A 22779-nucleotide genomic window follows, 5' to 3' on the forward strand; every position below is an offset into this window, starting at 1 on the left:
TATGTTTTTGAATCTAATTACCCTGTAAGATATCTACCATCCTGATTTTACAGGGGGGATTTCTTTATTTCTATTTACTTCTATTTTTTATTAAAAGTCTTCTTGTAAAACACTGAATGCTTTTTCATTGTTCTCAGATCCAAGGGTTTGGGTTTGTGGTCACCTATGCAAATTGGTGAGGCTTTTTATCCAACATTTCCCAGGAAAGGGGGGGTGCAAGTGTTGGGAGGATTGTTCATTGTTCTTAAGATCCAAGGGTCTGGGTCTGTAGTCACCTAGGCAAATTGGTGAGGCTTTTTACCAAACCTTGTCCAGGAAGTGGGGTGCAAGGTTTTGAGAAGTATTTTGGGGGGAAGGACGCGTCCAAACAGCTCTTCCCCAGTAACCAGTATTAGTTTGGTGGTGGTAGCGGCCAGTCCAAGGATAACGGATGTAATATTTTGTACCTTGGGGAAGTTTTGACCTAAGCTGGTAAAGATAAGCTTAGGAGGTTTTTCATGCAGGTCCCCACATCTGTACCCTAGAGTTCAGAGTGGGGGAGGAACCGTGACAAGCTTCTTTCAACTACCTGAGAGGTGGTTCCAGAGAGGATGGTTCTAGACTATTCTCAGTGGCAGAAGAGGACAGGACAAGGAGTAATAGTCTCAAGTTGCAGTAGGGGAGGTTTAGGTTGGCTATTAGGAAAAACTTTTTCACTAGGAGGGTGGTGAAACACTGGAATGCGTTACCTAAGGAGGTGGTAGAATCTCCTTCCGTAGAAGTTTTTAAGGTCAGGCTTGACAAAGCCCTGGCTGGGATGATTTAATTGGGGATTGGTCCTGCTTTGAGCAGGGGGTTGGACTAGATGACCTCCTGAGGTCCCTTCCAACCCTGATATTCTGTGAACACCATTAACAATCATGCACCCACAGCCTTAAGGCCAGCCTCAGCCCCCCTCATGCAGGGAAGCTGTGCCCTTGCCCCCACAGGGGCTAAGCCTGTAAGTAACAGCTAGAGTAGTGAGCAAGAGGTATCAAGGTGGCCCTCTGGTCCAGCTGAAATGAGGAGAGCATTCACACAGCACCCAGACACTGCTGGCCAGGGGCACGTCACGCAGAGACCAAGCTTTATATTTACAGATGCCCTCCTGTAGAAATAAAAGGGTTGTAAGAAGCTTCTTTAATGATAGAGATTTACTTGAGAAAGGAGCTCTGCCCCTCCCCTAATAAGTAGTTGTGTGTGACATGTTTAAAGTTTTTGTATGAGCGGGCCTAGGAGTAGCACTCATGGCCCAGACCCCATTGGGGTAAGTGCTGTACAGATAGATTTTAAAAAGCTGGAAAATAGAGTTAAACTTCTTAGTCAGGCCTTGATTAGTATAGCCCAAAATGAATTTGCCCAGCTATTGTTAAAAATAAATAGACATCAGTTTCGGTGTGTTCATTCTGTGTGCGAAACTAGCCATCTATTCTCAGTGGATGATTCCCCGGAGCCAGGCTGTGGAGGATACAGACCAGGCCTACTAGCAGAGGAGGCTCTCAGAGGTTTGTGAGGAAAGGGAGTTACTCTACATCCTTAAAACTAGTTTTAGTGCTGTTGGGGTCACTGGGGCATGGCCACTAGGTAACTCGAGGGGATGGAAGGCCATGCATGTTGGTGAAGCCCCCTTGCACTAGGCCCAAGTGTCCTTGGTCCCCCACCGCCTGGAGGCACTCGCAGCAGCTCTGCGTACTAGGCGCAAGTGTCCTTGGCCCCCCCGCCTGGAGGCACACACAGCAGTTATGCTGAGGATCTACAACACTATGTTGCAGAGTCAGACTACCTGAAACTAAACAAGGCCAAACAGGGCAGATAGGGAAGAAAAATGCTGAATAAAGCAGCTTTATGTATAGTTTAACAAATGATACAAAAAACAAGGTAACTGGATTGGCTGGCTATATGGATACTTAGGGCAGCTTGCTATTAGATAAGTATGCTGAAGAAAGGATTTTATAAAAGCCTGTGTAACTTCCTGCTCTGTGTGCAGGATTTGAGATTCTATTCTCCCTGTAGTCTTTTTGAAGCTTCAAATAAACTTTTCCGCTTCTCCACCCCGTTGTGATTATTGGGTGAAGCACACCGGGTAGCGAATCAAACCCTGCTGTTGTATTGCCTCTCAGCACTGGGTGCTGGCAACAGTGCCATAGTGGGAGTGGATAATTAGATCAAACTCTTTCCAGCAGGTGGTTTCTAAGCCTCGTTTACTAAGGCCTCACCCCACGGGCTCATACTACAAGAATAAGCCATAAGCTGCTCCTCTGCCATGGTTGTCTAGGGGTAAAGCAGATTGTCAAGACAAGGAAAGAAGGTACAAGGTTTAGCATGTGTTGTTTTAACAAGCATGTCTGAGTGAAGGAAGAGAAACTAGAGTTATAGCCTGTGCTAAACTAATTAAGATGTGACAGCTAGGTTAGTTCAATGCAGGAGAGGCCAGTAATGAGATCCCTAAATATAGAGCTGATGTTACCTAAAACTGTAAAAGAAGAACAGAAACCTGAACTCTGCATTCCTCTCACCACACAGCCACAGTCTATGGCTGTGGCATAAACTGGCCATGTCAACAGGCACAGGCTACAGCCTTCCTGGGCAGATACTGCTGCTAATTAGTTCTTCTAGCTGCAGTGCAAAGCCATGAGGGAGAAGGTGGGGCATCTCTCAGTGGAGAAGTGTGTAGTTAAATACATGTGGGTAAAAAGAGCACAAGTGCTAGTCACTGGAGAAGGGAGCTTGATGTGCACATCCTAGCCTGTGCTTTTACCCACTTAGTGTCAGGTGCTGTACAGAGCGGAAGCACAGCTAGTCTCACTACTACTATAGAAGTCTTCATTTTATCTTTGGCACTTAGTACAGTGAAGGCCACCAAAAAGGTCATCTTGCCCCAGTAAGTTTTCATCTGAGTGCAGTATAAATACCAGAGACTGAATGATGCTCTGGACCAGTAGTAAGTTTTCTAGAAAAGTTAGGTTTTTTCCTGCTTGCAGACGGTTCATCTGAAAACATCTCACTGCAGGAGCCTAAACAAAACGCTGGCTGCTTCACACAACAGCCTTGCTTACAGTATTAGTGTTAACCTTCCCACTGCCAAACAAATGGGATCAAATACCTCAGCTGGTGGCAAGGATACTGGGACCCCCTCCTAATAAAGCAATTGTTAAAACAGGAAGACTTGCAAATGCTACAGAAGAGTCTGTTATTTCTTCCAGAAAATATATTAAGATTTTGCTTAGGGTCAGACAGCAGGAGAAGTCGGCCTCCAGGTGAAAAGCAGCGTGGAAGAGGCTGTTCTCATACAAAGGTTCTGCTGTTGCTCTAGTGAAGGAGTCCCGAAGTCTCCGTTCAGCAGCAACTCTCATGAGGCACTGAGGCTCTGGTGAGCACTCTGAGTCGCTCGGACAAATGCCATGTCCTGTCTGTACTTCATGGCAGCGGGCAGCTGGCGCCGGAGTAGCTGGTCCCCATGGTCTACAGGCTGGGGCTCATCGTAGACTGTGGAGATGAGGATGGGGCCATCCCGGGGAGGCTTTTTCGGCTTGCTGAAAGTCTGCAGTTTCTCTCCATGGTACCTAGAGAGGAGTGGGCAGAGAGCAGTGTGTCAGTGCATCATTGTTTAGGACCTGAGAAATTGCTCTACACTAGCCCATATTTACCAAATACTAATAAAGGGGCCAGGCCCATTGTTAGGGCATGGGGACTAGGAATCATAGTTCCTAGGTCCTGTTCCTGACTGGCACCAACCTCTAGGTATAGTTTCATTAACATGGCTCCAAAATGAGTGAATACCCGTTTTGCAGGCCGTTAAGAGGCATGTTTGTAAAGTATCTGTATCCTATATACATGAAGAGCTCTGAAGGTGCAGAGAATCTGAAGTAGTTTAGGCATAAATCCTGAGCTGGCCAACTCAAAGCAGAGACAGAATTAATAATGTTTACTAGGTCTGCACATAGCATCTGTACCTAGATCAATTGTTTCCACACTCGCTGGATCTGCCAAACAAGTACTGTAGGTACCACCCCCTGTAGGCTCTGCTTTTAGTTAAACTTTTAGTTTCCAAAAGTGCGCACACCCCATCACCAGCATCATTGAGGTCACGCGCCACGTGCGTTTCAATCTCTGCTATAAGGGAGCAAAGAAACCGTTCACGAAGCAAGAGCCAGAACAGATTCTCAAGCTTTGAAGGTACCATTACAGACAATCCAGGTATTGCTGGAGGACTGCTGAGTAGCAAAAACAAGGGTCCAAGATTCAGGACTTGATCTCACTTGAGCTGCACAACCATAAGGACAGAAGCATATTCCATTCACCTCTAAATAGCATGAGTTGTACCAATACTCACATCAATGCTGCCTAGAGACTGCCGCAGAACCCCCGGGGACATTCCTTTTAGTTGTCAATTACCTACTACATTTTACCTCTTGGTATGGGGCCATTGAGTGGCACTGTGCACAAGCAAAGAACACCAGAAGTTTGTAGCACTTACCCCAATCCTCTCTTGCACTTGGGATGCTGACCCTCATTGTCCAACGCTTCAGCCATTCCAGAGTTGCTGCTCCCCAGACCCTGTCCCTCCATCCAGCCCTGCCTCTCCAACACCTTCCTACCAATACCCTGGAAGAGAAGAAACCACTCCACGTAAACCATCATCAATTCTGGGAGTGAGTGGGCCAAGCTATTACACTGAGGTCAGTGACACACCAAGGGATCAGGCTTCATAAACAGCCTCTGTTGCAGAGCCTTAATGAGAAGGCTAGTCAATCCTGGCCAAGCGTCTTCTGCAGCTGTTACATGCATTTCTAAAGCCCCCAACCTTCCCAATATGCCACTAACTAAAACCCAGCTCCATGACACCTGCACTTTTACAGGGATTTATAAATAACTTTGAAAAGCAACCCTAAGAGAAAAAACAGTTTGCTAGTTAGTCCAAGTCCTGTAATTCTCCATCATTTCAAGCCTCCTCTGGCCAACTATCATTTGCCTCCGGCCCAGACACCATGAGCAGCACATATTCTAGTGTTACCTTGGTATATTTCTCAAAGGTTCCAATCTGTTGCCCTGAAACAGAGCCATCCTCCAAACCATCCCGGAGTCTCTGTTCCAAGCGCATCTGTATTGCATCACGGGCATCTTTATCACCTCCATCTGAGGACAAACATGAGACACAGCAGAACTTATAAGGGAAAACAATGTGATATTACAGTCCTTTCCCCAGAGACCAGTGAGCAGGGGAGCTTCTGGCAGCTTCCTTTGCCAAGTCAGGAATGTTGTTGTTCCAACTATGTTGACCTCTTATTTCTCATTTAAACTAGCTTTAAATGACAAGCTACACAGCAGCATCTTGAGAGGAAGGCACCTGGCTCCAAATGCAGGTTTTACAGTAAGTCAGATTTGAACAAGAGAATTTCATTAAAGCGTTTCAGAGACAATCTCGTTTGTTTTAAGTTGGCGCATTCACCTGCAATGCTGGAAACTCAACAGCTTCATTCTATAGCAGTGGCTCTCAACCAGGGGTATGTGTACCCCTGGGGATACACAGAGGTCGGTGTATCAAGCAACATCAACTCATCAACCAAGCGGTACATCAACTCATCTAGGTATTTGCCTAGTTTTACAACAGGCTACATAAAGAGCACAAGCAAGTCAGTACAAGCTAAAATTTCATACTATGACTTGTTTACACTGCTCTATATACTATACATCCAGGGGTTCTCAAACTGGGGGTCAAGACCCCTCAGGGGGTCACCAGGTTATTACATGGGGGGTTGTGAGCTGTCAGCCTCCACCCTAAACCCTACTTTGCCTCCAGCATTTATAATGGTGTTAAATATATATAAAAAAAGTGTTTTTAAATTTATAAGCGGGGGTTGTCACACTCAGAGGCTTGCTATGTGAAAAGGGTCATGAGTACAAAAGTTTGAGAACTGCTGCTATACACCAAATGTAAGTACAATATTTATATTCCAATCGATTTTATAATTATATGGTAAAAATGGAAGTCTGCAATTTTCCAGTAATAATGTGCTGTGACACTTTGTATTTTTAGGTCCGATTTTGTAAGCAAGTCATTTTTAAGTGAGGGGAAACTTGGGGGTATGCAAGACGAATCAGACTCCTGAAAGGGGTACAGTAGTCTAAAAAGGTTGAGAGCCACTGTTCTATAGTACAGAAACCAAAACTGACGAGAACAGGAGTGAAACCAGTTCACTAGTTTGGCTGTCCCAAGCACAATGCCTTGCTAAGTAGCCAATTATGCTCAGAGTTTTAAAGTTTCCTATTTCAATATTCTCAGGTGTTAATCTGGGAAGGTTTAGCATCCTGTCTTCTATGGACACTCAATAAGACACAGTATTAGACTTTTCAGTTCTGAACTGTTGACTGACTATGTCCCTTTATAACCGTCATCTTCAGAGCCAAGGTCTTGGAATATTATTGTTGGCAGTGGCATGAGGAAAAGTCATTATGAGATTTAACGTCTGCATCCCTGTACCAGAGAGGGTAAAACAGGAGGCTTTATACAAAGCATTAAATATCTCCCTCTTACCAAACTAGAGCCTCACTACACAGACTTCTGTTCAAAGGTCCCTGCCTATTTGAACTTGCTGTGGCTCCCAACTCCACTTAACGTTCAGATCCCTTCGGCCCCACAGGAGCCTGGTGGAGAGGCAGCCATGCTTCTCTGCATTCCTGGTTCTGGAGATGCTAGACATTTGAGCATGTCTCGGTTTAACTGCAGCCCCAGTGGGAGTGCAATGAGTCTTGCTGCTGGGCCGCCACCAACACCTGTACATATGGGAGACCGCGCATTTCAGCTCAGATACCTTTGTCGTAGTAGATACTCATGTCCACATCCCAGTCATCTGCAGTCTGTTCGTCAAAGTCTGTCAAGAGAAAAACAGTTTGTGGAAATTAAAGGATCTGGGTCACGGGAGCAGCTTTTCTGTCAGGGGCATAGCCCTCCATCCAGCACAGCATTTTCCCCAGCACAGTAGAAGAAGTGTGTTAATATCCGTATGCAGTGTTGTTGTAGCCCTGTTGATCTGAGGATTAGAGACACAAGGTGGGGGAGAGAGTATCTTTTATTGGACCCACCTCTGCTGGTGAGAGACAAGCTTTGGAGCTCTTCCTCAAATCGGGTATGAAGAAGCTCTTGTGACCTGAACAAGAGCTCTGTGTAAGCTCCAAAGCTTGTCTCTCACCAACAGAGGTGGGTCCAATAAAAGATACTCCCTCCCCCACCTTATCTGTGTTAATATACAACATTTGTGGGGTCTACAGAAAGACCTGCCAGGGGGATTGGTGATAGCATAATGAGCCTTGTCTCCAGTCACTGGATCAAATCCAGCCCAGATTTGTGGTGTCTGAGGGGTAAGTTTTCCCGAACAGGGTTGCAGTGCTTATAGCCACAGAGGAGTTCACTCAGGGATGGTTCAGTACTCACCGATCACTATTTGTGGTTATACCTGTTGGGCCCACTTCTGAAAATTCAGCCCCAAGTCTCGTTACCCCCAGTACTGAGTCTGTGGCTTACGTAATCAGAGTTAGCACTCAGTCCCAGACCCAGGGGACACACGTTTACATCCAAAAAAATAGCTAGCACTCTTGCTGGCAGTGGTGGGTATCTCAGACCAAAAATTCTGAATGGACACTGAAAACAAGCCACCCTCTCATCCCTAGCAGTCACCCTCCAGCTCAGGGAGGATGACCATTAGCAGAACAACATTTGAATGGGAGGAAACCTGCATTGCTTTTGTCCATGCTGGAGACTATCAACACACCAACGCTAAGTTTACTGAGTACTTGAAAGACTTGGGACTTTTGAAGGGTACTTTGACTGCCTGGCTCGTATAAACTCTTTATAAATACAACCTCTTCCATGTGAGGTACTGTGGACCAGTTGCTGACCATGTGGATGACCAACCAGATAAAAGGAAGGAGTCCTTCCTACAAATTACAACTTCTCTCCAATCTGTTTATAAGTTTGTCTAACTTGATTCCTATAAAACATACCCAGAGCGTCTCCAGATTTATTGCTGCAATTTGTAATCAAATCCTTTTGCAGAACACTTGATTATCGGACAACTTGTAAAGGTTCATACAACTGAGCCCTTGATAAAATGTGTTCATATTTAGATAACTACTGTGCACAAAATGCCCCTCCCTCCCAAGAGGCCATGAGCAATATTACCTCCTTGCTCTTCCTGCCAGTACTGAGCATCTGTGTAGAAGACCAGCCCAGAGCCTCCCTTCTCCCACTTCAGCTCAATCTCCTCTTCAAACAGTCGCTCCTCTGTGCGTTCCTGATTGGTTACATCCTCATGCAGAGCCTCATGTCGTTCCCACTCCTCACACCTATCATCATCCTGCAAAGGAACAAGGAAGAAGGTTGATACCAATAAAGCAAGGGCACTTGCCCAGACCCAGTCTCCCCCAGCTCCCATCATATCACCCACTCTCCAGTTGCCCTGCTGAATATGTTCTCTATAGAACAGAGGCATTTTGGTCAATGCACTCTATTGTGGGCACATCACCTGCAATTTCCAATCACTGGCATTATCAGTGCAAGTCCCCTCACTCCTCCACTGAGCAAGGCTTTTCAGAGTCAATTACTTGGGAGAGCTGGTGAAAGAGCTTAATTCCCTCTTTCCACCCTAACCCCATTCATACACCATTTTATGAGTAAGGAATGCAGCTAGAGGACTTGCCACATGGCAAGTGCGTCAAAGTGGAGGTGGGTGTTTAAAAGTTCCAGCCTCCTGATCCTGTGCTCACAACTCTATGCCAAGCCCATCAGAAGGATTGCACTGCCACCCTGTAATCAGCTTCCCATGGAGAACAACTTGGTTACAATAAAATAAGCTTTGCTATCTAAGAGAACATGAAATAGCACCGAAAGCCTCATAGCCAGAGCTTAGCATATACAGATTAGTGTATATTCATGCTTTATAATACAATTCTCAGATACAAGATACTATCTGTATGGTACTGTTACGTAGGTAGATATCAGCACCCCAGGAAGCAGCAGCATTCCCTCCCTGCTGTTTACAGGTACATCTCTACCCCAGTATAACGCAGTCCTTGGGAGACAAAAAAAAAATCTCACCGCATTATAGGTGAGATTGTTTTATTTAACTTGCTTTGCCTCTCCCCCCCGTTCCTTGTCCCCTGACCACCCCCTCCAGAGACCCCCATCCCTAATCACCCCCAGGACCCCACCCAACCCCCCGCTCCCTATCCCCTGTCTGCTCGGACCCCTATCCACACACCCCACCCCGACAGGCACTCACCGGCAGCGACGGGAAGTGGAGCAATGTGGCCCCAGCCCGCTCCACTCCACCACCTCCCAGCCACAGCTTTCCGCTTCCCGCCACCCGTGAGTGTGGGAAGTTTGGGGAAAGGACGTCCTTTGCACTCAGCGGTGGCGGGAAGCGGAGTGACGCGGCCCCAGCCTGCTCCGCTTTCCTTGCCCTGGCCCCAGCCGTGTCGCTGGGGGGTGGGGAGAGAAAGGTCCCGCACGCACTGGCAACGGGAAGCGGAGCGCCACAGCTGACAACTGGTGGAGCGGAGCGGGCTGCTCCGCTTCCACCGCTGCCAGTGAGTGCAGGGGAGGAGGAGGATCCCTTTCCCCAAGCCCCTCCTCCGAGCAACACAGCTGGGGCTGGGGCAAGAAAAGCAAAGTAGGCTGCTCCCAGCCCCCTGTTAATCCCCTGGGCCACTCTGGGATTGCGGGGCCCCCAAAAGTGCTCCCCCACAGCTCCTGCCTCCCAGACCCTGGTGTGGGGGGGAGCCCCTGACCAGCCCCAAGACCCTCTGCCCCTTATCCAACCCCTCGGCCCTGGCCCCGCCTCTTTTACACACTGCTCAGAGCAGTGTGTCGAAGCTTTACCGTGCTGTATGCAAACCCCTGTTATATTGGGTCACATTATATTGGGGTAGAAGTGTCTATGGTTAGTCTTGCAATTTGGCAGGAGAAAGCCACTTACATCATCTGAATGAGACTCTTCTGCTTCCTCCTTTCCTGGTCCTTCCCAGTCTTCCTCATCACTAGTTTGAGTCATCCCAGTTCTTGCCAGGGGTCCCTTTTCCATTGTGATCTCCTCCCCCATGTCTGTATAAACCAGGTCTTCTTGTTCAACAGTCTCAGTGTCCCGATATTTAAAGGGCACATTCCCATACCTGCGAGAGGATCCTGTCTTGGGGAATCGTAGCTGCAGTTTCTTAATAACTCGGGGAGGCAGCCTGCAGGCCTTGATCAGCTCTAGAAAGACTCTCAGAGGGGTTCCCACATTCCCATGGGGCATAAACACAGGAGGATTCAGTTCAGGCAGCCACTTTAAGTCTGCCTGGGTAAACATTTCACTCTGGGTCTTATTATGAAGCTCCTTTTTATTTTTATATGGGAACACGCCCAAACCTAAGAGAAATAAATAGTAGATTATCAAATCTGTGATTCCGTCTCAAAGAGCACAATTTCACCAAGCTAGAAATAGAAGGCAGACTAAGAAAGGGAACCCATGATACAGATTTTAACAAAGAATTGCAGAAGAGGATATGTCAGAGGGCTGTTCTTGTTTAAGAATCAAGCTATGAAAATATGTTAACTGAGAATTTCATCAGCCGTTTGTTTCAAGCCTTTATAAGTCCATACCAATAGCAAGGTGGCATTGTTTTATGCAGCAGGACAGAGTTGTTTCTGGTCTTCAGTTACTCAAGTCATAAGCAATATATCATTTTCTGAAGCGTGCAATTGCTTTTGTGAAGCGTTCTACTACTGGAACCGCCAACCAGGTATCTATAGTCCAGGGCTCTCGTATGACAGATGAGCTTTCATACTTTGCGGCCAGAACACATGCTAGCTGTAATTGCACATAACAAACCTGAAGTGCTTCCTCCCAGAAAGACATGTAACCCAACAAAGTATAGAGAGACTACTTTTTCCCCCCGGCGGGTGGGTGAATTTTGCAGCTGCAATTCAGCAACCCCTCTGTCCTACTTCTACCCATTTTACCGCCCACTGATATCTTTGTTGTGAATGCCATCCTTCCAACCCACAAAGAACTGGGTGGAACCCCTTGAGCTTCACAAGGAAGATCACTGGCCATTTGGAGGGGAGAAACAGGGGGTTACATAAACAATTTCCCCCAAGGGTTGAACCCACCACCTCTAGGCCACCGAGGCTCCTGCAAGCCTAGGAAGTAAACTACTTTCTGGGAAAAAGAAAGGGAGGACTTGGGGGACCTTAGAGACTAACAAATTTATTTGACCATAAGCTTTCGTGAGCTACAGCTCACTTCGTCGGATGCATCTGGGAGTGGTGGGAATGAAAGAAGGTAGAGAGGGGACTTGTACCAGATTCCTCTCCCATCAGTAGGAGCCACTGCTTCACAGACTCCCCTGCTATGGTCAGCAACCCCTCCTCGCCCCCAAACGCCCCTATTACCCTTTCAAGCCATCTCCCCGCCCGCCCCGTACCTGCGTCCGGGGAGACTCGGACCCTGCGGATCACACAGCGGCCGGGCAGCCCGTCGCCCTGGGCATCCAGCCAGCGCTTGCCCGAGTACATGCGGAGCAGCCGCCGGGCCTGGCCGGGCCGCACCGCGACCAGGCAGCAGCAAGTGGCCGGGCCCGGGGGGTCGCTGCGCTCGGGCCGGTGCCGGTAGTGGAAGCAGAGGAAGCCGCCGGCCTCGGCGAACTGGCTGAAGTAGGAGCGGAGCTGGGCGGAGCGGAGCTCGGCCGGGATGCGGCTCACCAGGCAGTAGCGGGCAGGGCCCCAGCCGGGCTCAGAGCTCCCGGGCGACGCCATCTTCAACCCACTGGGCCGAGGTCACGTGAGCAGCGCCGCGGGGGAGGGGGGAGGGTCGACGCAGACACGCCTCTCGCGAGATTAAGTGATTGCGTCACTAGAAGGGGCGACGTCATCCTGTTGCAAGGGGGCAGGGATAGGGGTTCATTTCCCTGCCGCACATTGATGATGTCACAACAGTGGCACAGCTGGGTGACCCTATGGCGCAGCGGTATGACCTCAGCCTCCCTTTAGGAATGTGCCCCAGCATGGCCCAGCACATGAACATCATATCGTCATGGGAGCCCCGGGGGCCTGGAACGCCGTGATTTTAGGATCTGTGCGTGTGCCTCAGTGTTTCCAACTCTCATGATTTTTATCGCAAGACTCATGGTAATTGGTGTTTTTTCTTAAAGCCCCAGCTCCTGGAGTCATGTGAGGCTGTCAGCTTTCTTAAAACAAAAACCAAAGCAACTAGCCCTTCATAGAAATAGAATATCAGGGTTGGAAGGGACCTCAGGAGGTCATCTAGTCCAACCTCCTGCTCAAAGCAGGACCAATTCCCAGTTAAATCATCCCAGCCAGGGCTTTGTCAAGCCTGACCTTAAAAATATCTAAGGAAGGAGATTCCACCACCTCCCTCGTGGTTGCAGAAAAAAGCTTGGCAGCGTGACCTGGGTGCAACCTAAAGCTTAAAAACACAACAGGTAAATAAAAAGAACCCAAATGGATTATTTTAAAGTCTTGTATTTAAGGTGATCTCATGATTCCGGGGTCATGACTCATTTTTTTTGAACGCTTGGGGTTGGCAGTACTGGGAGCTGAAATCAAAGAAAAAATGACCAGACAAAACAGGGAGCAACCCAGAAATTACAAGCAGAGCCTTGTGGCAACCCCTGTTGTGAACAGACAGCAGAGGGTGCTGATGCTTTTTTAGACCTTTGACAAAATGGGTCCTGTATTAGCAGGTTTATCTGTGGTAATGACATTGTTTATTAGGTCCTATGCCAGTGGTTTTCAACCTGTGGTCTGCAGACTCTCGGGTCTGCAGACCATGTGTAAGGGGTCAGTGAAAGGGTGTCATTACCACAGAACAGTGGCTTTCCACCTGTGGTACATGGACCCCTGGGCATCTGTAGACTGTCTTTACAATTTCCAAAGCGGTCTGCACCTCCTTTTGAAATTTTTTAGGTGTCTGCAAATGAAAAAAGCTTGAAAACCACTGACCTATGCTATAACTCACGCATTCATCACTTCCTTACATGCTCAATAAAATAAGAATAAAACAACCATCTGGCGACTGGTGTGGACTGTGTGAAATCAATTAATGGATCTCAGCTCGGTGCCCAGTGGAACGTGGCCACAACACTAAGCCACTGGCACAAATTGGCCCAGTTAATCAGCAGGCTCTGCAGAGAGGCCAAAGACTGAATGGACATCGAGCCTGAACTTTATTTTCACCGCTAGTGCCCGGGGGCTAAATTTTGAGGTGTGTCTATGCTGGGGGCAGGGGTAGGGACCACCCACATTATGTTACACCAACTAAGGCTCCCTGAGGCTAACACCCACTTACACCCAACTCTTCCACATCAATTCTGAATCTGGCCCCCTGTATACAGATTATACAGGCCACGTCTATACCACAGCAGCACAGTTAGGGCACTGGAGCTGTGTGTCTGCAGTGCCGTAGTGCAGATGCTCCCCACGTAGAGGGAAAGGTTTTTTCAGTCAATGTAGGTAACCCATCTTTCTGAGAGGCAGTAGCTAGGTCGAGAGAAGAATCCTTCTGTCAACATAGCCGTGCCTACACCAGGGGTTAGGTCTACCTAACTACAGTGCTTAGGGCACAACATTTTTCAAATCCTGTGCAACGTAACCAGGTTGATCGAAGTTTTATGTGTAGACCAGGCCTAAGGGAGTCTAGTGTTGCTGCTGCGCCACTCTAGCTTTTCTAATGGAGACACCCTAAGTGAGTGTCAGGGAGTCTCGTTTACGTATCACTTCAGAACCTGGCCCAGTGCCTTCAGGGTGGGACTGAGGTATGGTTGGTGAAGGGAAGCATCATAGGGGAAAAGTTGCAATTCTGCTTCCTGTGATTTTCCTGTTCAGTCTCCATCACTATTAATCAGACACCTTTCCTCAGCAATGTTTATGTACAACATTAATTTTGTTTTGCAGTTTAAGATGACAAATGCTGTCAAGACAGGATGCATTTTTGAGGGCATTTTCTGGAGACTGTGCCTCATCCCATTTGAATCATCTTTGGGTTCTCAAACCTGTGGCAGGCTTTTCTAAGTTTCAGTAAAATGCAACATGCACCAATGTTTCCAAAACAGAACCACCATTTTCCAAAATGTAATACATTTTATTTTAAAAAAAAATAATTTACTGAATTTTATATACAAATCACAGACTAACATCCACTCACAAAATACTGATGTCTGAACTCTGTGCAAAGGCTGTTTTCTTTGTATAGATCAGCACCTAGTATGGGGGAGCGGGAGCAACCAGTCAGTAGTCTAGGAAGCAGACGCTCTGCTGCAGAATGCTCTTGTGCAACCACTACAGCTTCTCCTCTATAGTGTGTACCATCTACGTAATATCACTCACTGTTACACAAATGGACATAAGATCACCAGCCCTACCTGTTCTTAATATCACTGCAAACACCTTCATAACATTTAGCTAAAATGGAGCCCTCAGCCACTTGAGCTCATGCATTAACAAAAGGTATTAGATTCTGCCACCCTAACATTAGTGGTACAAGCATTAAGTGGTACATTACTCAGAGTAGTCCCATTTTCCTCTACATGACTACTCAGTTTGAGTAAGGGTGGCAAAATGTGGCTCTCTGTGAACCCTTTTAGCTTTAATACCGTCTGTTTGAAACAGGGATAGATGTTTTATGGCTACTTCTCTAAGATTCCAAGGCACTTGGTTAACCAGTCACACAATACACACACAGGTACTATATAAGGGCCTGATTCCACAATACCTGGTAGCACTCATATCAGTGATTCCATTCACTCTCAGTACTGCTCAGCGTTAATACAGTTTGCAGAATTAGGCCCGTATGTATGCATAGACTGTGAGGGTGAAATCCTGGCCTCACTGAAATCAATGGCAGAACAGGCTGAGATTTGACCCTGAATCACAAAATTTGGATCATGCTCTAATCCAATATGTTGTGTATTGCAGGCCTGTTTTCAAAGGTACTGAGTACCCACAGAATCCACTGAGCATGGCAGGCAGAGTGAGTGCTGAGCACATCTAAAAATCAGGTTATGTGTGTGTAACAGAGGCTTTCTATGGCAATTTTATCCTTTAAAACGGTAAGACTCCATTTAGTTCAAAGCCCTTGTTTCAATCCCCTCCTTTCTCAGATAAGTGCTTCTCTGACCTGAATATTTCCCAGGGAAAATGTCAGCCCAGAGGATTATTTTGTATGGAATGTTTTAAGGACATTGGTCGTGCTTTTTTCACGTTACTGTGCAGTGAAATAGTAACATCACACACACTTCAGAAACGACTTGGCTTTATGAGTTCAGTATGTACAGGGGCTGATGTCTGCTGTAAACAAATGCTAAATAAGAGTTACATTCTTAAGTGTTTTGTGCCTTAGCTGAGATTTTCAATCGCTCAAGCTGTTGCCTGAGCCCAAGTGAAATATAAACACAAATCCAGGTGTCTGCAAGTCCACAGTATCTTTCCCACTAAATCCCCACTCCCAGATTAACATTACCGTCCCTTGGAACGCAACTCAATCCTCAGGAGGTGCATGTGAGAGTGGCCGCTGAATCTGATCTCTTAGGAGGCTGTGTGTGATGAAAGAGTCAGTCGCCTGCTGGTTATTTCGTACAGCATTTCAGTGATCACCTCAATAACGTCTGCATTGCCAATGATCGGTCGAAAGAAGAGATTGGTGATAAGTGCAGGAGGTATGGACCTCAAGGTGGAGGCAATCAGCAAGATGCGGGCAAAGCGGCCCTTGTCCTCTGGGTGGAGGGGCACTAGGACTTCTCGGAGCGCTTTCTGTGCTTCCCGTTGGAGGCTCTCAATGTACAAAGAGGCCCTGAGACCTGGGACATCTATGGAGAGAGAAACAACAGAAAATACAAATTAAAGTTGGACTTAGCTTGGGAAGCAGAGCCTCAGTCCCAGACTCTTACCGTGCATGTGCCTCTGCTGAAGGCTGGCTAGGCACTATTGCTAGCGAGTCACAATCAATTTCTACTGACCGCACACAGGCACAGGCAGAGAAATATACACGCCGCCTTAGCATGTATACATACCTTCCAAGGGACCCTAAAGTACTTCACTAACTCATACATGGAGCACCACTGAAATGCAGCCACTTCTGGGGTGGAGAGCACCAGTTCTTTAATAGTGTGTAACACAACAAGGGAGGCGAAATATTGATCAGTGAAGCCAGGGCAAACCCCAGCTCTAGCAAAACATGCCTTAACATCCTATTGTCCCTGAAGGATATGCAAGAACTCCATTTTAAAGTCTTATTTAAAATATCCCCTTCCCTCTTCACACACAGTAAACTGCATAGGACTCAGTTTATCTGCCTTAGAAAGATGAAGAACTGAATCAACCCTGTTAGGATTTGAGAGACTGCAAACCTAATGAGCCATCCCTATCAGCATAGTTGACTCCGAGATCTATGAATTAAAGCAGGTGACTGAGTGGGGAAAGTCACTTACAGCCTGAATTCCAGAAGTCAATGGGAGCTGGAGATGCTCAGCACCTCTGAAAATTTGCCCCTAAAATGCTCTGTGCCTCAGTTTTCCTGTCTGTAAAATGGGGATACTCCTTCCAGCTTGTAAAGTGATTTGCGCTCCCTGGATGAATGGATAGACAGATAGATAGATATTCATTGCTAGATGCTATTGTGTGCCATGCCTTCTCTCCCTGCCGATGGAAAGGTGTCTGAGGATTAGGCACTCACCAGGGTTAAAGAGAATGGCTCCTTTCAGGTAAGCATACTCCTTAGGGCTCAGGTCCAGGCTCCAGAATGTGTTCAGGCAGCACTGCAGCCGCTGCACCCCGGCTAGGGTGGGCTGTGTCCTCTCAGGCTCCTGTCTCTTACTCTGGCCATCAAGGAGAATCCTCTTGAGCATGCTAGGGGCTGGAGTTTCTATCACCTCGAATGTCACCATCTCCTGAACCAGCCCCAGAATGAAGAGGGGAGCCCAGCAGCTGTCCAGAAGCAGCAACTGGTCTCCCCAAGGAAGCAGCTGGAAGGAGGGCAGGTTCTTCATGAAGCTGACCGTTTTCACAAGGACATCAGAGGCTGCCTGGCAGGTGACCTGGGGGGTTTGGAGGCAGACGGTGCGACGTTTCTGGCACAGGCAGCGCTGCTGGGATGGGTTATGGCTGCCCCAGTTGTGGTTCAGGTTCTGGCTCAGGAGAGTATAGAGGATGGCGTTTCGGTTCTCCTCACTGCGGCACCGGCACCTCTCATAGTCCAGGTCCATGTTGCTTGTAGTCATTACTGAGCCTGGCAAGCGGATCCTGTCAGGTCCCAAGGAGGATGAAACTCTTGTGCACCTGGCCGGATGGATCTGTGAGCACGACTAGTCCCTTGCAAATGCTGCTGTATCAATCAAAGCTCTCTGACTGCAGCCTGCTTCTCCCAGCTCAGTAGCCCCTCTCACCTCCTTGGCTGTTATTCCTGGCTCTATTTATAAGACTCTGTGATGAGTGAAACACCCCCTTAGCAGCCTTGACTTCTCTTTGACCGAGCAGCATTCATTGAAAAACAACTCGACCCTGGACTAATTGGCTAGGGAAGTGGGGCCTCCACGTGGTGCCGATAAGAGTTTTCTCAATGAAAGTGCCAGTTGGGGCCAGGAGGATGGGACAGATCCGGATGACAGATTGAGTGGCCTTCTTATCTGGATTACCCAAACAGTATAAATGAAGTCATTAACCTTGCCCGTACCATGGCACCAAGGCCCCAGGTATGTAATCAGGCAATGCTATATGACAGGTGTCATTGCCAAAGAGTTCACACACACACACACACACACACACACACAGCCCTTGTCTGGAGCAAGAGACCAGTAGCAAAACAGCCTGTAAACTCTGGCCTTGGAAAGAGCAACCTGGAAGTCATTTTATCAGCAGGTTGTTTGTTTAACCTTGTTGACAACAGGCTGCCGTTGTTGCAGATAAAGAAAAGAAACCCAACGAACTACAAAGGGCATCTCTAGTACTCAGAGGAAGGCTGGAGCCTCAGGTATTCTTGCATGTTTCAGGGAGGGGGGAAATACAGGGGAGTCTGAGGGTCTTTTTACTTTTTGTCTTGATTTCCCTGGAGATTTCATCAGTTTATAGACAGGAATTGCATTAGACACAGGTTAGATACATGGATTGATATGTCTTCACATTTCAAGGAGTGAATCATAGAATATCAGGGTTGGAAGGGACCTCAGGAGGTCATCTAGTCCAAACCCCTGCTCAAAGCAGGACCGATCCCCAATTAAATCATCCCAGCCAGGGCTTTGTCAAGCCTGACCTTAAAAACTTCTAAGGAAGGAGATTCCACCACCTCCCTAGGTAACGCATTCCAGTGTTTCACCACCCTCCTAGTGAAAAAGTTTTTCCTAATATCCAACCTAAATCTCCCCCACTGCAACTTGAACGTGAGTGCCATGACTCAGATGAATTTTAGGGCAGGAAGAAGTCACTTAGTTGAAACCCCTATCCCATCCAGGCTCCTGGAGCCCAATCCTAAAGAACATGAAGGAAGGAAGAGCCATGCTGTCTAGTTCCTTGCCTTAGTGAGTTGGAGGGAAGCAGCTGGGAAAGCTAGGTGGGAATACAGAGCGGGACCTAATGGAGTGAAGAAAAAGGTAGATGACATGTTTACAAGGGAGCAGAAGACATCCACTTCCCCAGTGCAGGACAGAGGGGAACTTTTTGTCACTAGAGGTGCCCAGTGGAGATCACCAAACTATGAAAAGTCTTAGGAAAATAATGACTGCCGGCCCCCTTCTCCCAATGGTAAACGGTGTAATTTTCATAATGTTAATAGGTTCATTTAGACAGGTTGAGTCACGGGCATCTGTCCACCAGACCAGCATTGTAAGTAGTAAAGGGTTGATTTGAGCTCTCATTGATTTACTCTCTGCATGAATTTAGAATAAAATAAGATCAGCACTTCTGTCCCCAGATGTCTTACTATATGATCAGTGCCAGAATCCACAAATCTCACTGTGGAATTAAAACCAGGATAAGAGAGCTAGAGGAAGGTCTGGGTTACATATGAGCTATTATGATCAGATTAGGCAGAACTGAAGAGAAAGCCATCTAAGATGGCATATCATTGGAGAAAGGGCTGCAAACCTGCCTAATCAGATGCTCTGTGACCAGAGTTAGCATTTAGCAAAAGAAAGGAAAATTGACTGCTCTTTCAGGAGTTCTGCATCCCAGGCAAGCTTTATAGCTCTCTACCTATAGCAGCAGGATCAGAGGGGGAGGTGTCATGCTGTCTGGAGTGGTTCACGACCATGAGTGCCAACCTCAGGGCAGACTGTCAAAAAGCAGACAAACACCTCAAACCGGCTGTATGTTCAATAATTAAATTTCACCAACTCAGTAACAAATGTGAACTCCTGAAGCACTCTAACAATCTTACCATGGAGTCCCAGACAGTCCCCTTGGGCACTCCAGTCTATCTTGCCACCCAGGCAAGCTGGATGAGTGACAGTTGGTTGCCATACACCAAAGATCACAAAAAGATTCAGGTTGTTTCCAGTCCCAAGAGACCAGTCACTTACTCCAGGTCAATCTGTATTTCAGATCTTACACCAAAGATAACACTTGTAGCCAATCCTATAGTAAACTAACTAAGGATTCATTAACTAGGAAAAAGAAAAAAGAGTTATTTGCAGGTTAAAGCAGGCAACAGATATACATACATGAGTTACAGTCTATGGTTTCAAAAGGTGACAGAGATGTAGTAATCTGTCAGAACCAAATGTCTTTTAGGGCTAACCCAAGTTGACCCCGGAGGATCTCTGCTAATTTCCTAGCTCCAGCCCTTTGAGAGTCCAAACAGCAAAGAGACGACAAATTTTTGTGCCAGCTATCTACATTTCCTTTCATAATCCAAGTTGATGAGATGAGCTTCCTTGCACATAGCACCTTCATAGGTGTGAGAGGACCATTAATCCAGTCCTTGTATCGTGATGTTTCACAATGGTCCACTTAGTTTTGATAGCCCTTCTTGATGGGTGGGGGAACCACTCCTCCTGCCTGGGTCCACAAATTCAGAGCAACATTTTACAACTATAAAATAAAACTGACATACTACATTATAGAATGGGATACAGACATTACAAGTAAGATTAATGCATACAGCAATTTACAAGCATTTTACAGAAACTAAACATGTCTTTACAAGTCTAACACCTATCTTGAATAATACTAACATACAGGTGAGCTAGTTTGGTTTCCTTCCAGCTATCTATCTATCTGTCAGTGCTCAGCTGACATCTTCAGCCTTGGCAAAAGCTGGCATCTGATCTACCAGCATCACAGGAGGAAATAACTTAATGGCAGAACCTCTCACCTTCTCCTGCAGTGGGACTCAGATACTATGATGGTGAGCACGTTATAAGAACCTGGACAGAGAGAGGTTAGTTAGATTCACTGTTTTGAATTATGCAGAATTCCCATTGAAGTCAGTATGTTTGTCTGAGTTAGGATTGCGGTATTTTATGTAATGATGTAAGAGATCAGTATGACTGCTCAGAGCTCAAGTATGAAACTGCAGAAAAACCTGAGAGTCTCTGGATTAAGTTTAGAAGTGTGAGCAACAAGGGTGATGGGAGTCTACTATAGACCAAAAGAAAAGGAGTACTTGTGTACTCTGAAACCTACTATAGACCACTGGACCAGGGGGATGAGGTGGACGAGGCTTTCTTCCGGCAACTCGCAGAAGTTACTAGATCACACACCCTGGTTCTCATGGGAGACTTCAATCACCCTGATATCTGCTGGGAGAGCAATATAGCGGTGCACAGACAATCCAGGAAGTTCTTGGAAAATGTACGGGACAATTTCCTGGTGCAAGTGCTGGAGGAACCAACTAGGGGCAGAGCTCTTCTTGACCTGCTGCTCACAAACCGGGAAGAATTAGTAGGGGAAGCTAAAGTGGATGGGAACCTGGGAGGCAGTGACCATGAGATGGTCGAGTTCAGGATCCTGACACAAGGAAGAAAGGAAAGCAGCAGAATACGGACCCTGGACTTCAGAAAAGCAGACTTTGACTCCCTCCGGGAAGTGATGGGCAAGATCCCCTAGGAGAATAACATGAGGGGGAAAGGAGTCCAGGAGAGCTGGCTGTATTTTAAAGAAATCTTATTGAGGTTACAGGGACAAACCACCCCGATGTGTAGAAAGAATAGTAAATATGGCAGGCGACCAGCTTGGCTTAACAGTGAAATCCTTGCTGATCTTAAATACAAAAAAGAAGCTTACAAGAAGTGGAAGATTGGGCAAATGACCAGGGATGGGTATAAAAATATTGCTCGGGCATGCAGGAGTGAAATCAGGAAGGCCAAATCACACCTGGAGTTGCAGCTAGCAAGAGATGTTAAGAGTAACAAGAAGGGTTTCTTCAGGTATGTTAGCAACAAGAAGAAAGTCAAGGAAAGTGTGGGCCCCTTACTGAATGGGGGAGGCAACCTAGTGACAGAGGATGCGGAAAAAGCTAATGTACTCAATGCTTTTTTTGCCTCTGTCTTCACGAAAAAGGTCAGCTCCCAGACTACTGCACTGGGCAGCACAGCGTGGGGAGGAGGTGACCAGCCCTCTGTGGAGAAAGAAGTGGTTCGGGACTATTTAGAAAAGCTGGACATGCACAAGTCCATGGGGCCAGATGTGTTGCATCCGAGAGTGCTAAAGGAGTTGGCGGATGTGATTGCAGAGCCATTGGCCATTACCTTTGAAAACTCATGGCGATCGGGAGAAGTCCCGGACGACTGGAAAAAGGCTAATGTAGTGCCCATCTTTAAAAAAGGGAAGAAGGAGGATCCTGGGAACTACAGGCCAGTCAGCCTCACCTCAGTCCCTGGAAAAATCATGGAGCAGGTCCTCAAGGAATCAATTCTGAAGCACTTAGAGGAGAAGAAAGTGATCAGGAACAGTCAGCATGGATTCACCAAGGGCAAGTCATGCCTAACTAATCTAATTGCCTTCTATGACAAGATAACTGGTTCTGTGGATGAAGGGAAAACAGTGGACGTTTTGTTCCTTGACTTCAGCAAAGCTTTTGACACTGTCTCCCACAGTATTCTTGCCAGCAAGTTAAAGAAGTATGGGTTGGATGAATGCACTATAAGGTGGATAGAAAGCTGGCTAGATTGTCGGGCTCAATGGGTAGTGATCAATGGCTCCATGTCTAGTTGGCAGCCGGTATCAAGTGGAATGCCCCAAGGGTCGGTCCTGGGGCTGGTTTTGTTCAATATCTTCATAAATGATCTGGAGGATGGTGTGGATTGCACCCTCAGCAAGTTTGCAGATGACACTAAACTGGCAGGAGAGGTAGATACACTGGAGGGTAGGGATAGGATACAGAGGGAGCTAGACAAATTGGAGGATTGGGCCAAAAGAAATCTGATGTGGTTCAACAAGGACAAGTGCAGAGTCCTGCATTTAGGACACAAGAATCCCATGCACCGCTACAGACTAGGGACCGAATGGCTCGGCAGCAGTTCTGCAGAAAAGGACCTAGGGGTTACAGTGGACGAGAAGCTGGATATGAGTCAACAGTGTGCCCTTGTTGCCAAGAAGGCCAATGGCATTTTGGGATGTATATGTAGGGGCATTGCCAGCAGATCGAGGGACGTGATTGTTCCCCTCTATTCGACACTGGTGAGGCCTCATCTGGAGTACTGTGTCCAGTTTTGGGCCCCACACTACAAGAAGGATGTGGAAAAATTGGAAAGAGTCCAGCGGAGGGCAAAAAAATG

At 47.0% G+C, this 22779-nt stretch overlaps 2 protein-coding genes across 2 annotated transcripts; both read right to left on the bottom strand.

The window, feature by feature from the left end:
• Positions 1 to 1844: 1844 nt before the first annotated feature.
• Positions 1845 to 11845, bottom strand: GPATCH3 (G-patch domain containing 3). The gene is made up of 7 exons (XM_073317461.2): positions 11482 to 11845; positions 9993 to 10423; positions 8198 to 8372; positions 6831 to 6890; positions 5033 to 5154; positions 4496 to 4623; positions 1845 to 3581 (listed from the first exon to the last, which is right to left on the bottom strand). The coding sequence occupies exons 1-7, from the start codon at positions 11810 to 11812 to the stop codon at positions 3368 to 3370; spliced, it is 1461 nt and encodes a 486-aa protein (XP_073173562.1). The 5' UTR covers positions 11813 to 11845; the 3' UTR covers positions 1845 to 3367.
• Positions 11846 to 15539: 3694 nt separating this feature from the next.
• On the bottom strand, positions 15540 to 17289 carry NR0B2 (nuclear receptor subfamily 0 group B member 2). The gene is made up of 2 exons (XM_073317900.1): positions 16746 to 17289; positions 15540 to 15879 (listed from the first exon to the last, which is right to left on the bottom strand). The coding sequence occupies exons 1-2, from the start codon at positions 17287 to 17289 to the stop codon at positions 15599 to 15601; spliced, it is 825 nt and encodes a 274-aa protein (XP_073174001.1). The 3' UTR covers positions 15540 to 15598.
• Between the last annotated feature and the right edge of the window lie 5490 nt (positions 17290 to 22779).

The sequence above is a fragment of the Lepidochelys kempii genome, chromosome 19, assembly GCF_965140285.1.
Source record: "Lepidochelys kempii isolate rLepKem1 chromosome 19, rLepKem1.hap1, whole genome shotgun sequence".
NCBI lineage: Eukaryota > Metazoa > Chordata > Testudines > Cheloniidae > Lepidochelys > Lepidochelys kempii.

Coding starts and splice junctions, on each gene's coding strand:
- NR0B2 (XM_073317900.1), bottom strand. CDS start 17,289: ATGACTACAAGCAACATGGACCTGGACTATGAGAGGTGCCGGTGCCGC. Junction 15,880..16,745: donor AGCCATTCTCTTTAACCCTG/GTGAGTGCCTAA, acceptor CTCTCTCCATAG/ATGTCCCAGGTCTCAGGGCC.
- GPATCH3 (XM_073317461.2), bottom strand. CDS start 11,812: ATGGCGTCGCCCGGGAGCTCTGAGCCCGGCTGGGGCCCTGCCCGCTAC. Junction 5,155..6,830: donor GAGTATCTACTACGACAAAG/GTATCTGAGCTG, acceptor GTTTGTCCTCAG/ATGGAGGTGATAAAGATGCC. Junction 4,624..5,032: donor CCTTTGAGAAATATACCAAG/GTAACACTAGAA, acceptor CTTCTCTTCCAG/GGTATTGGTAGGAAGGTGTT.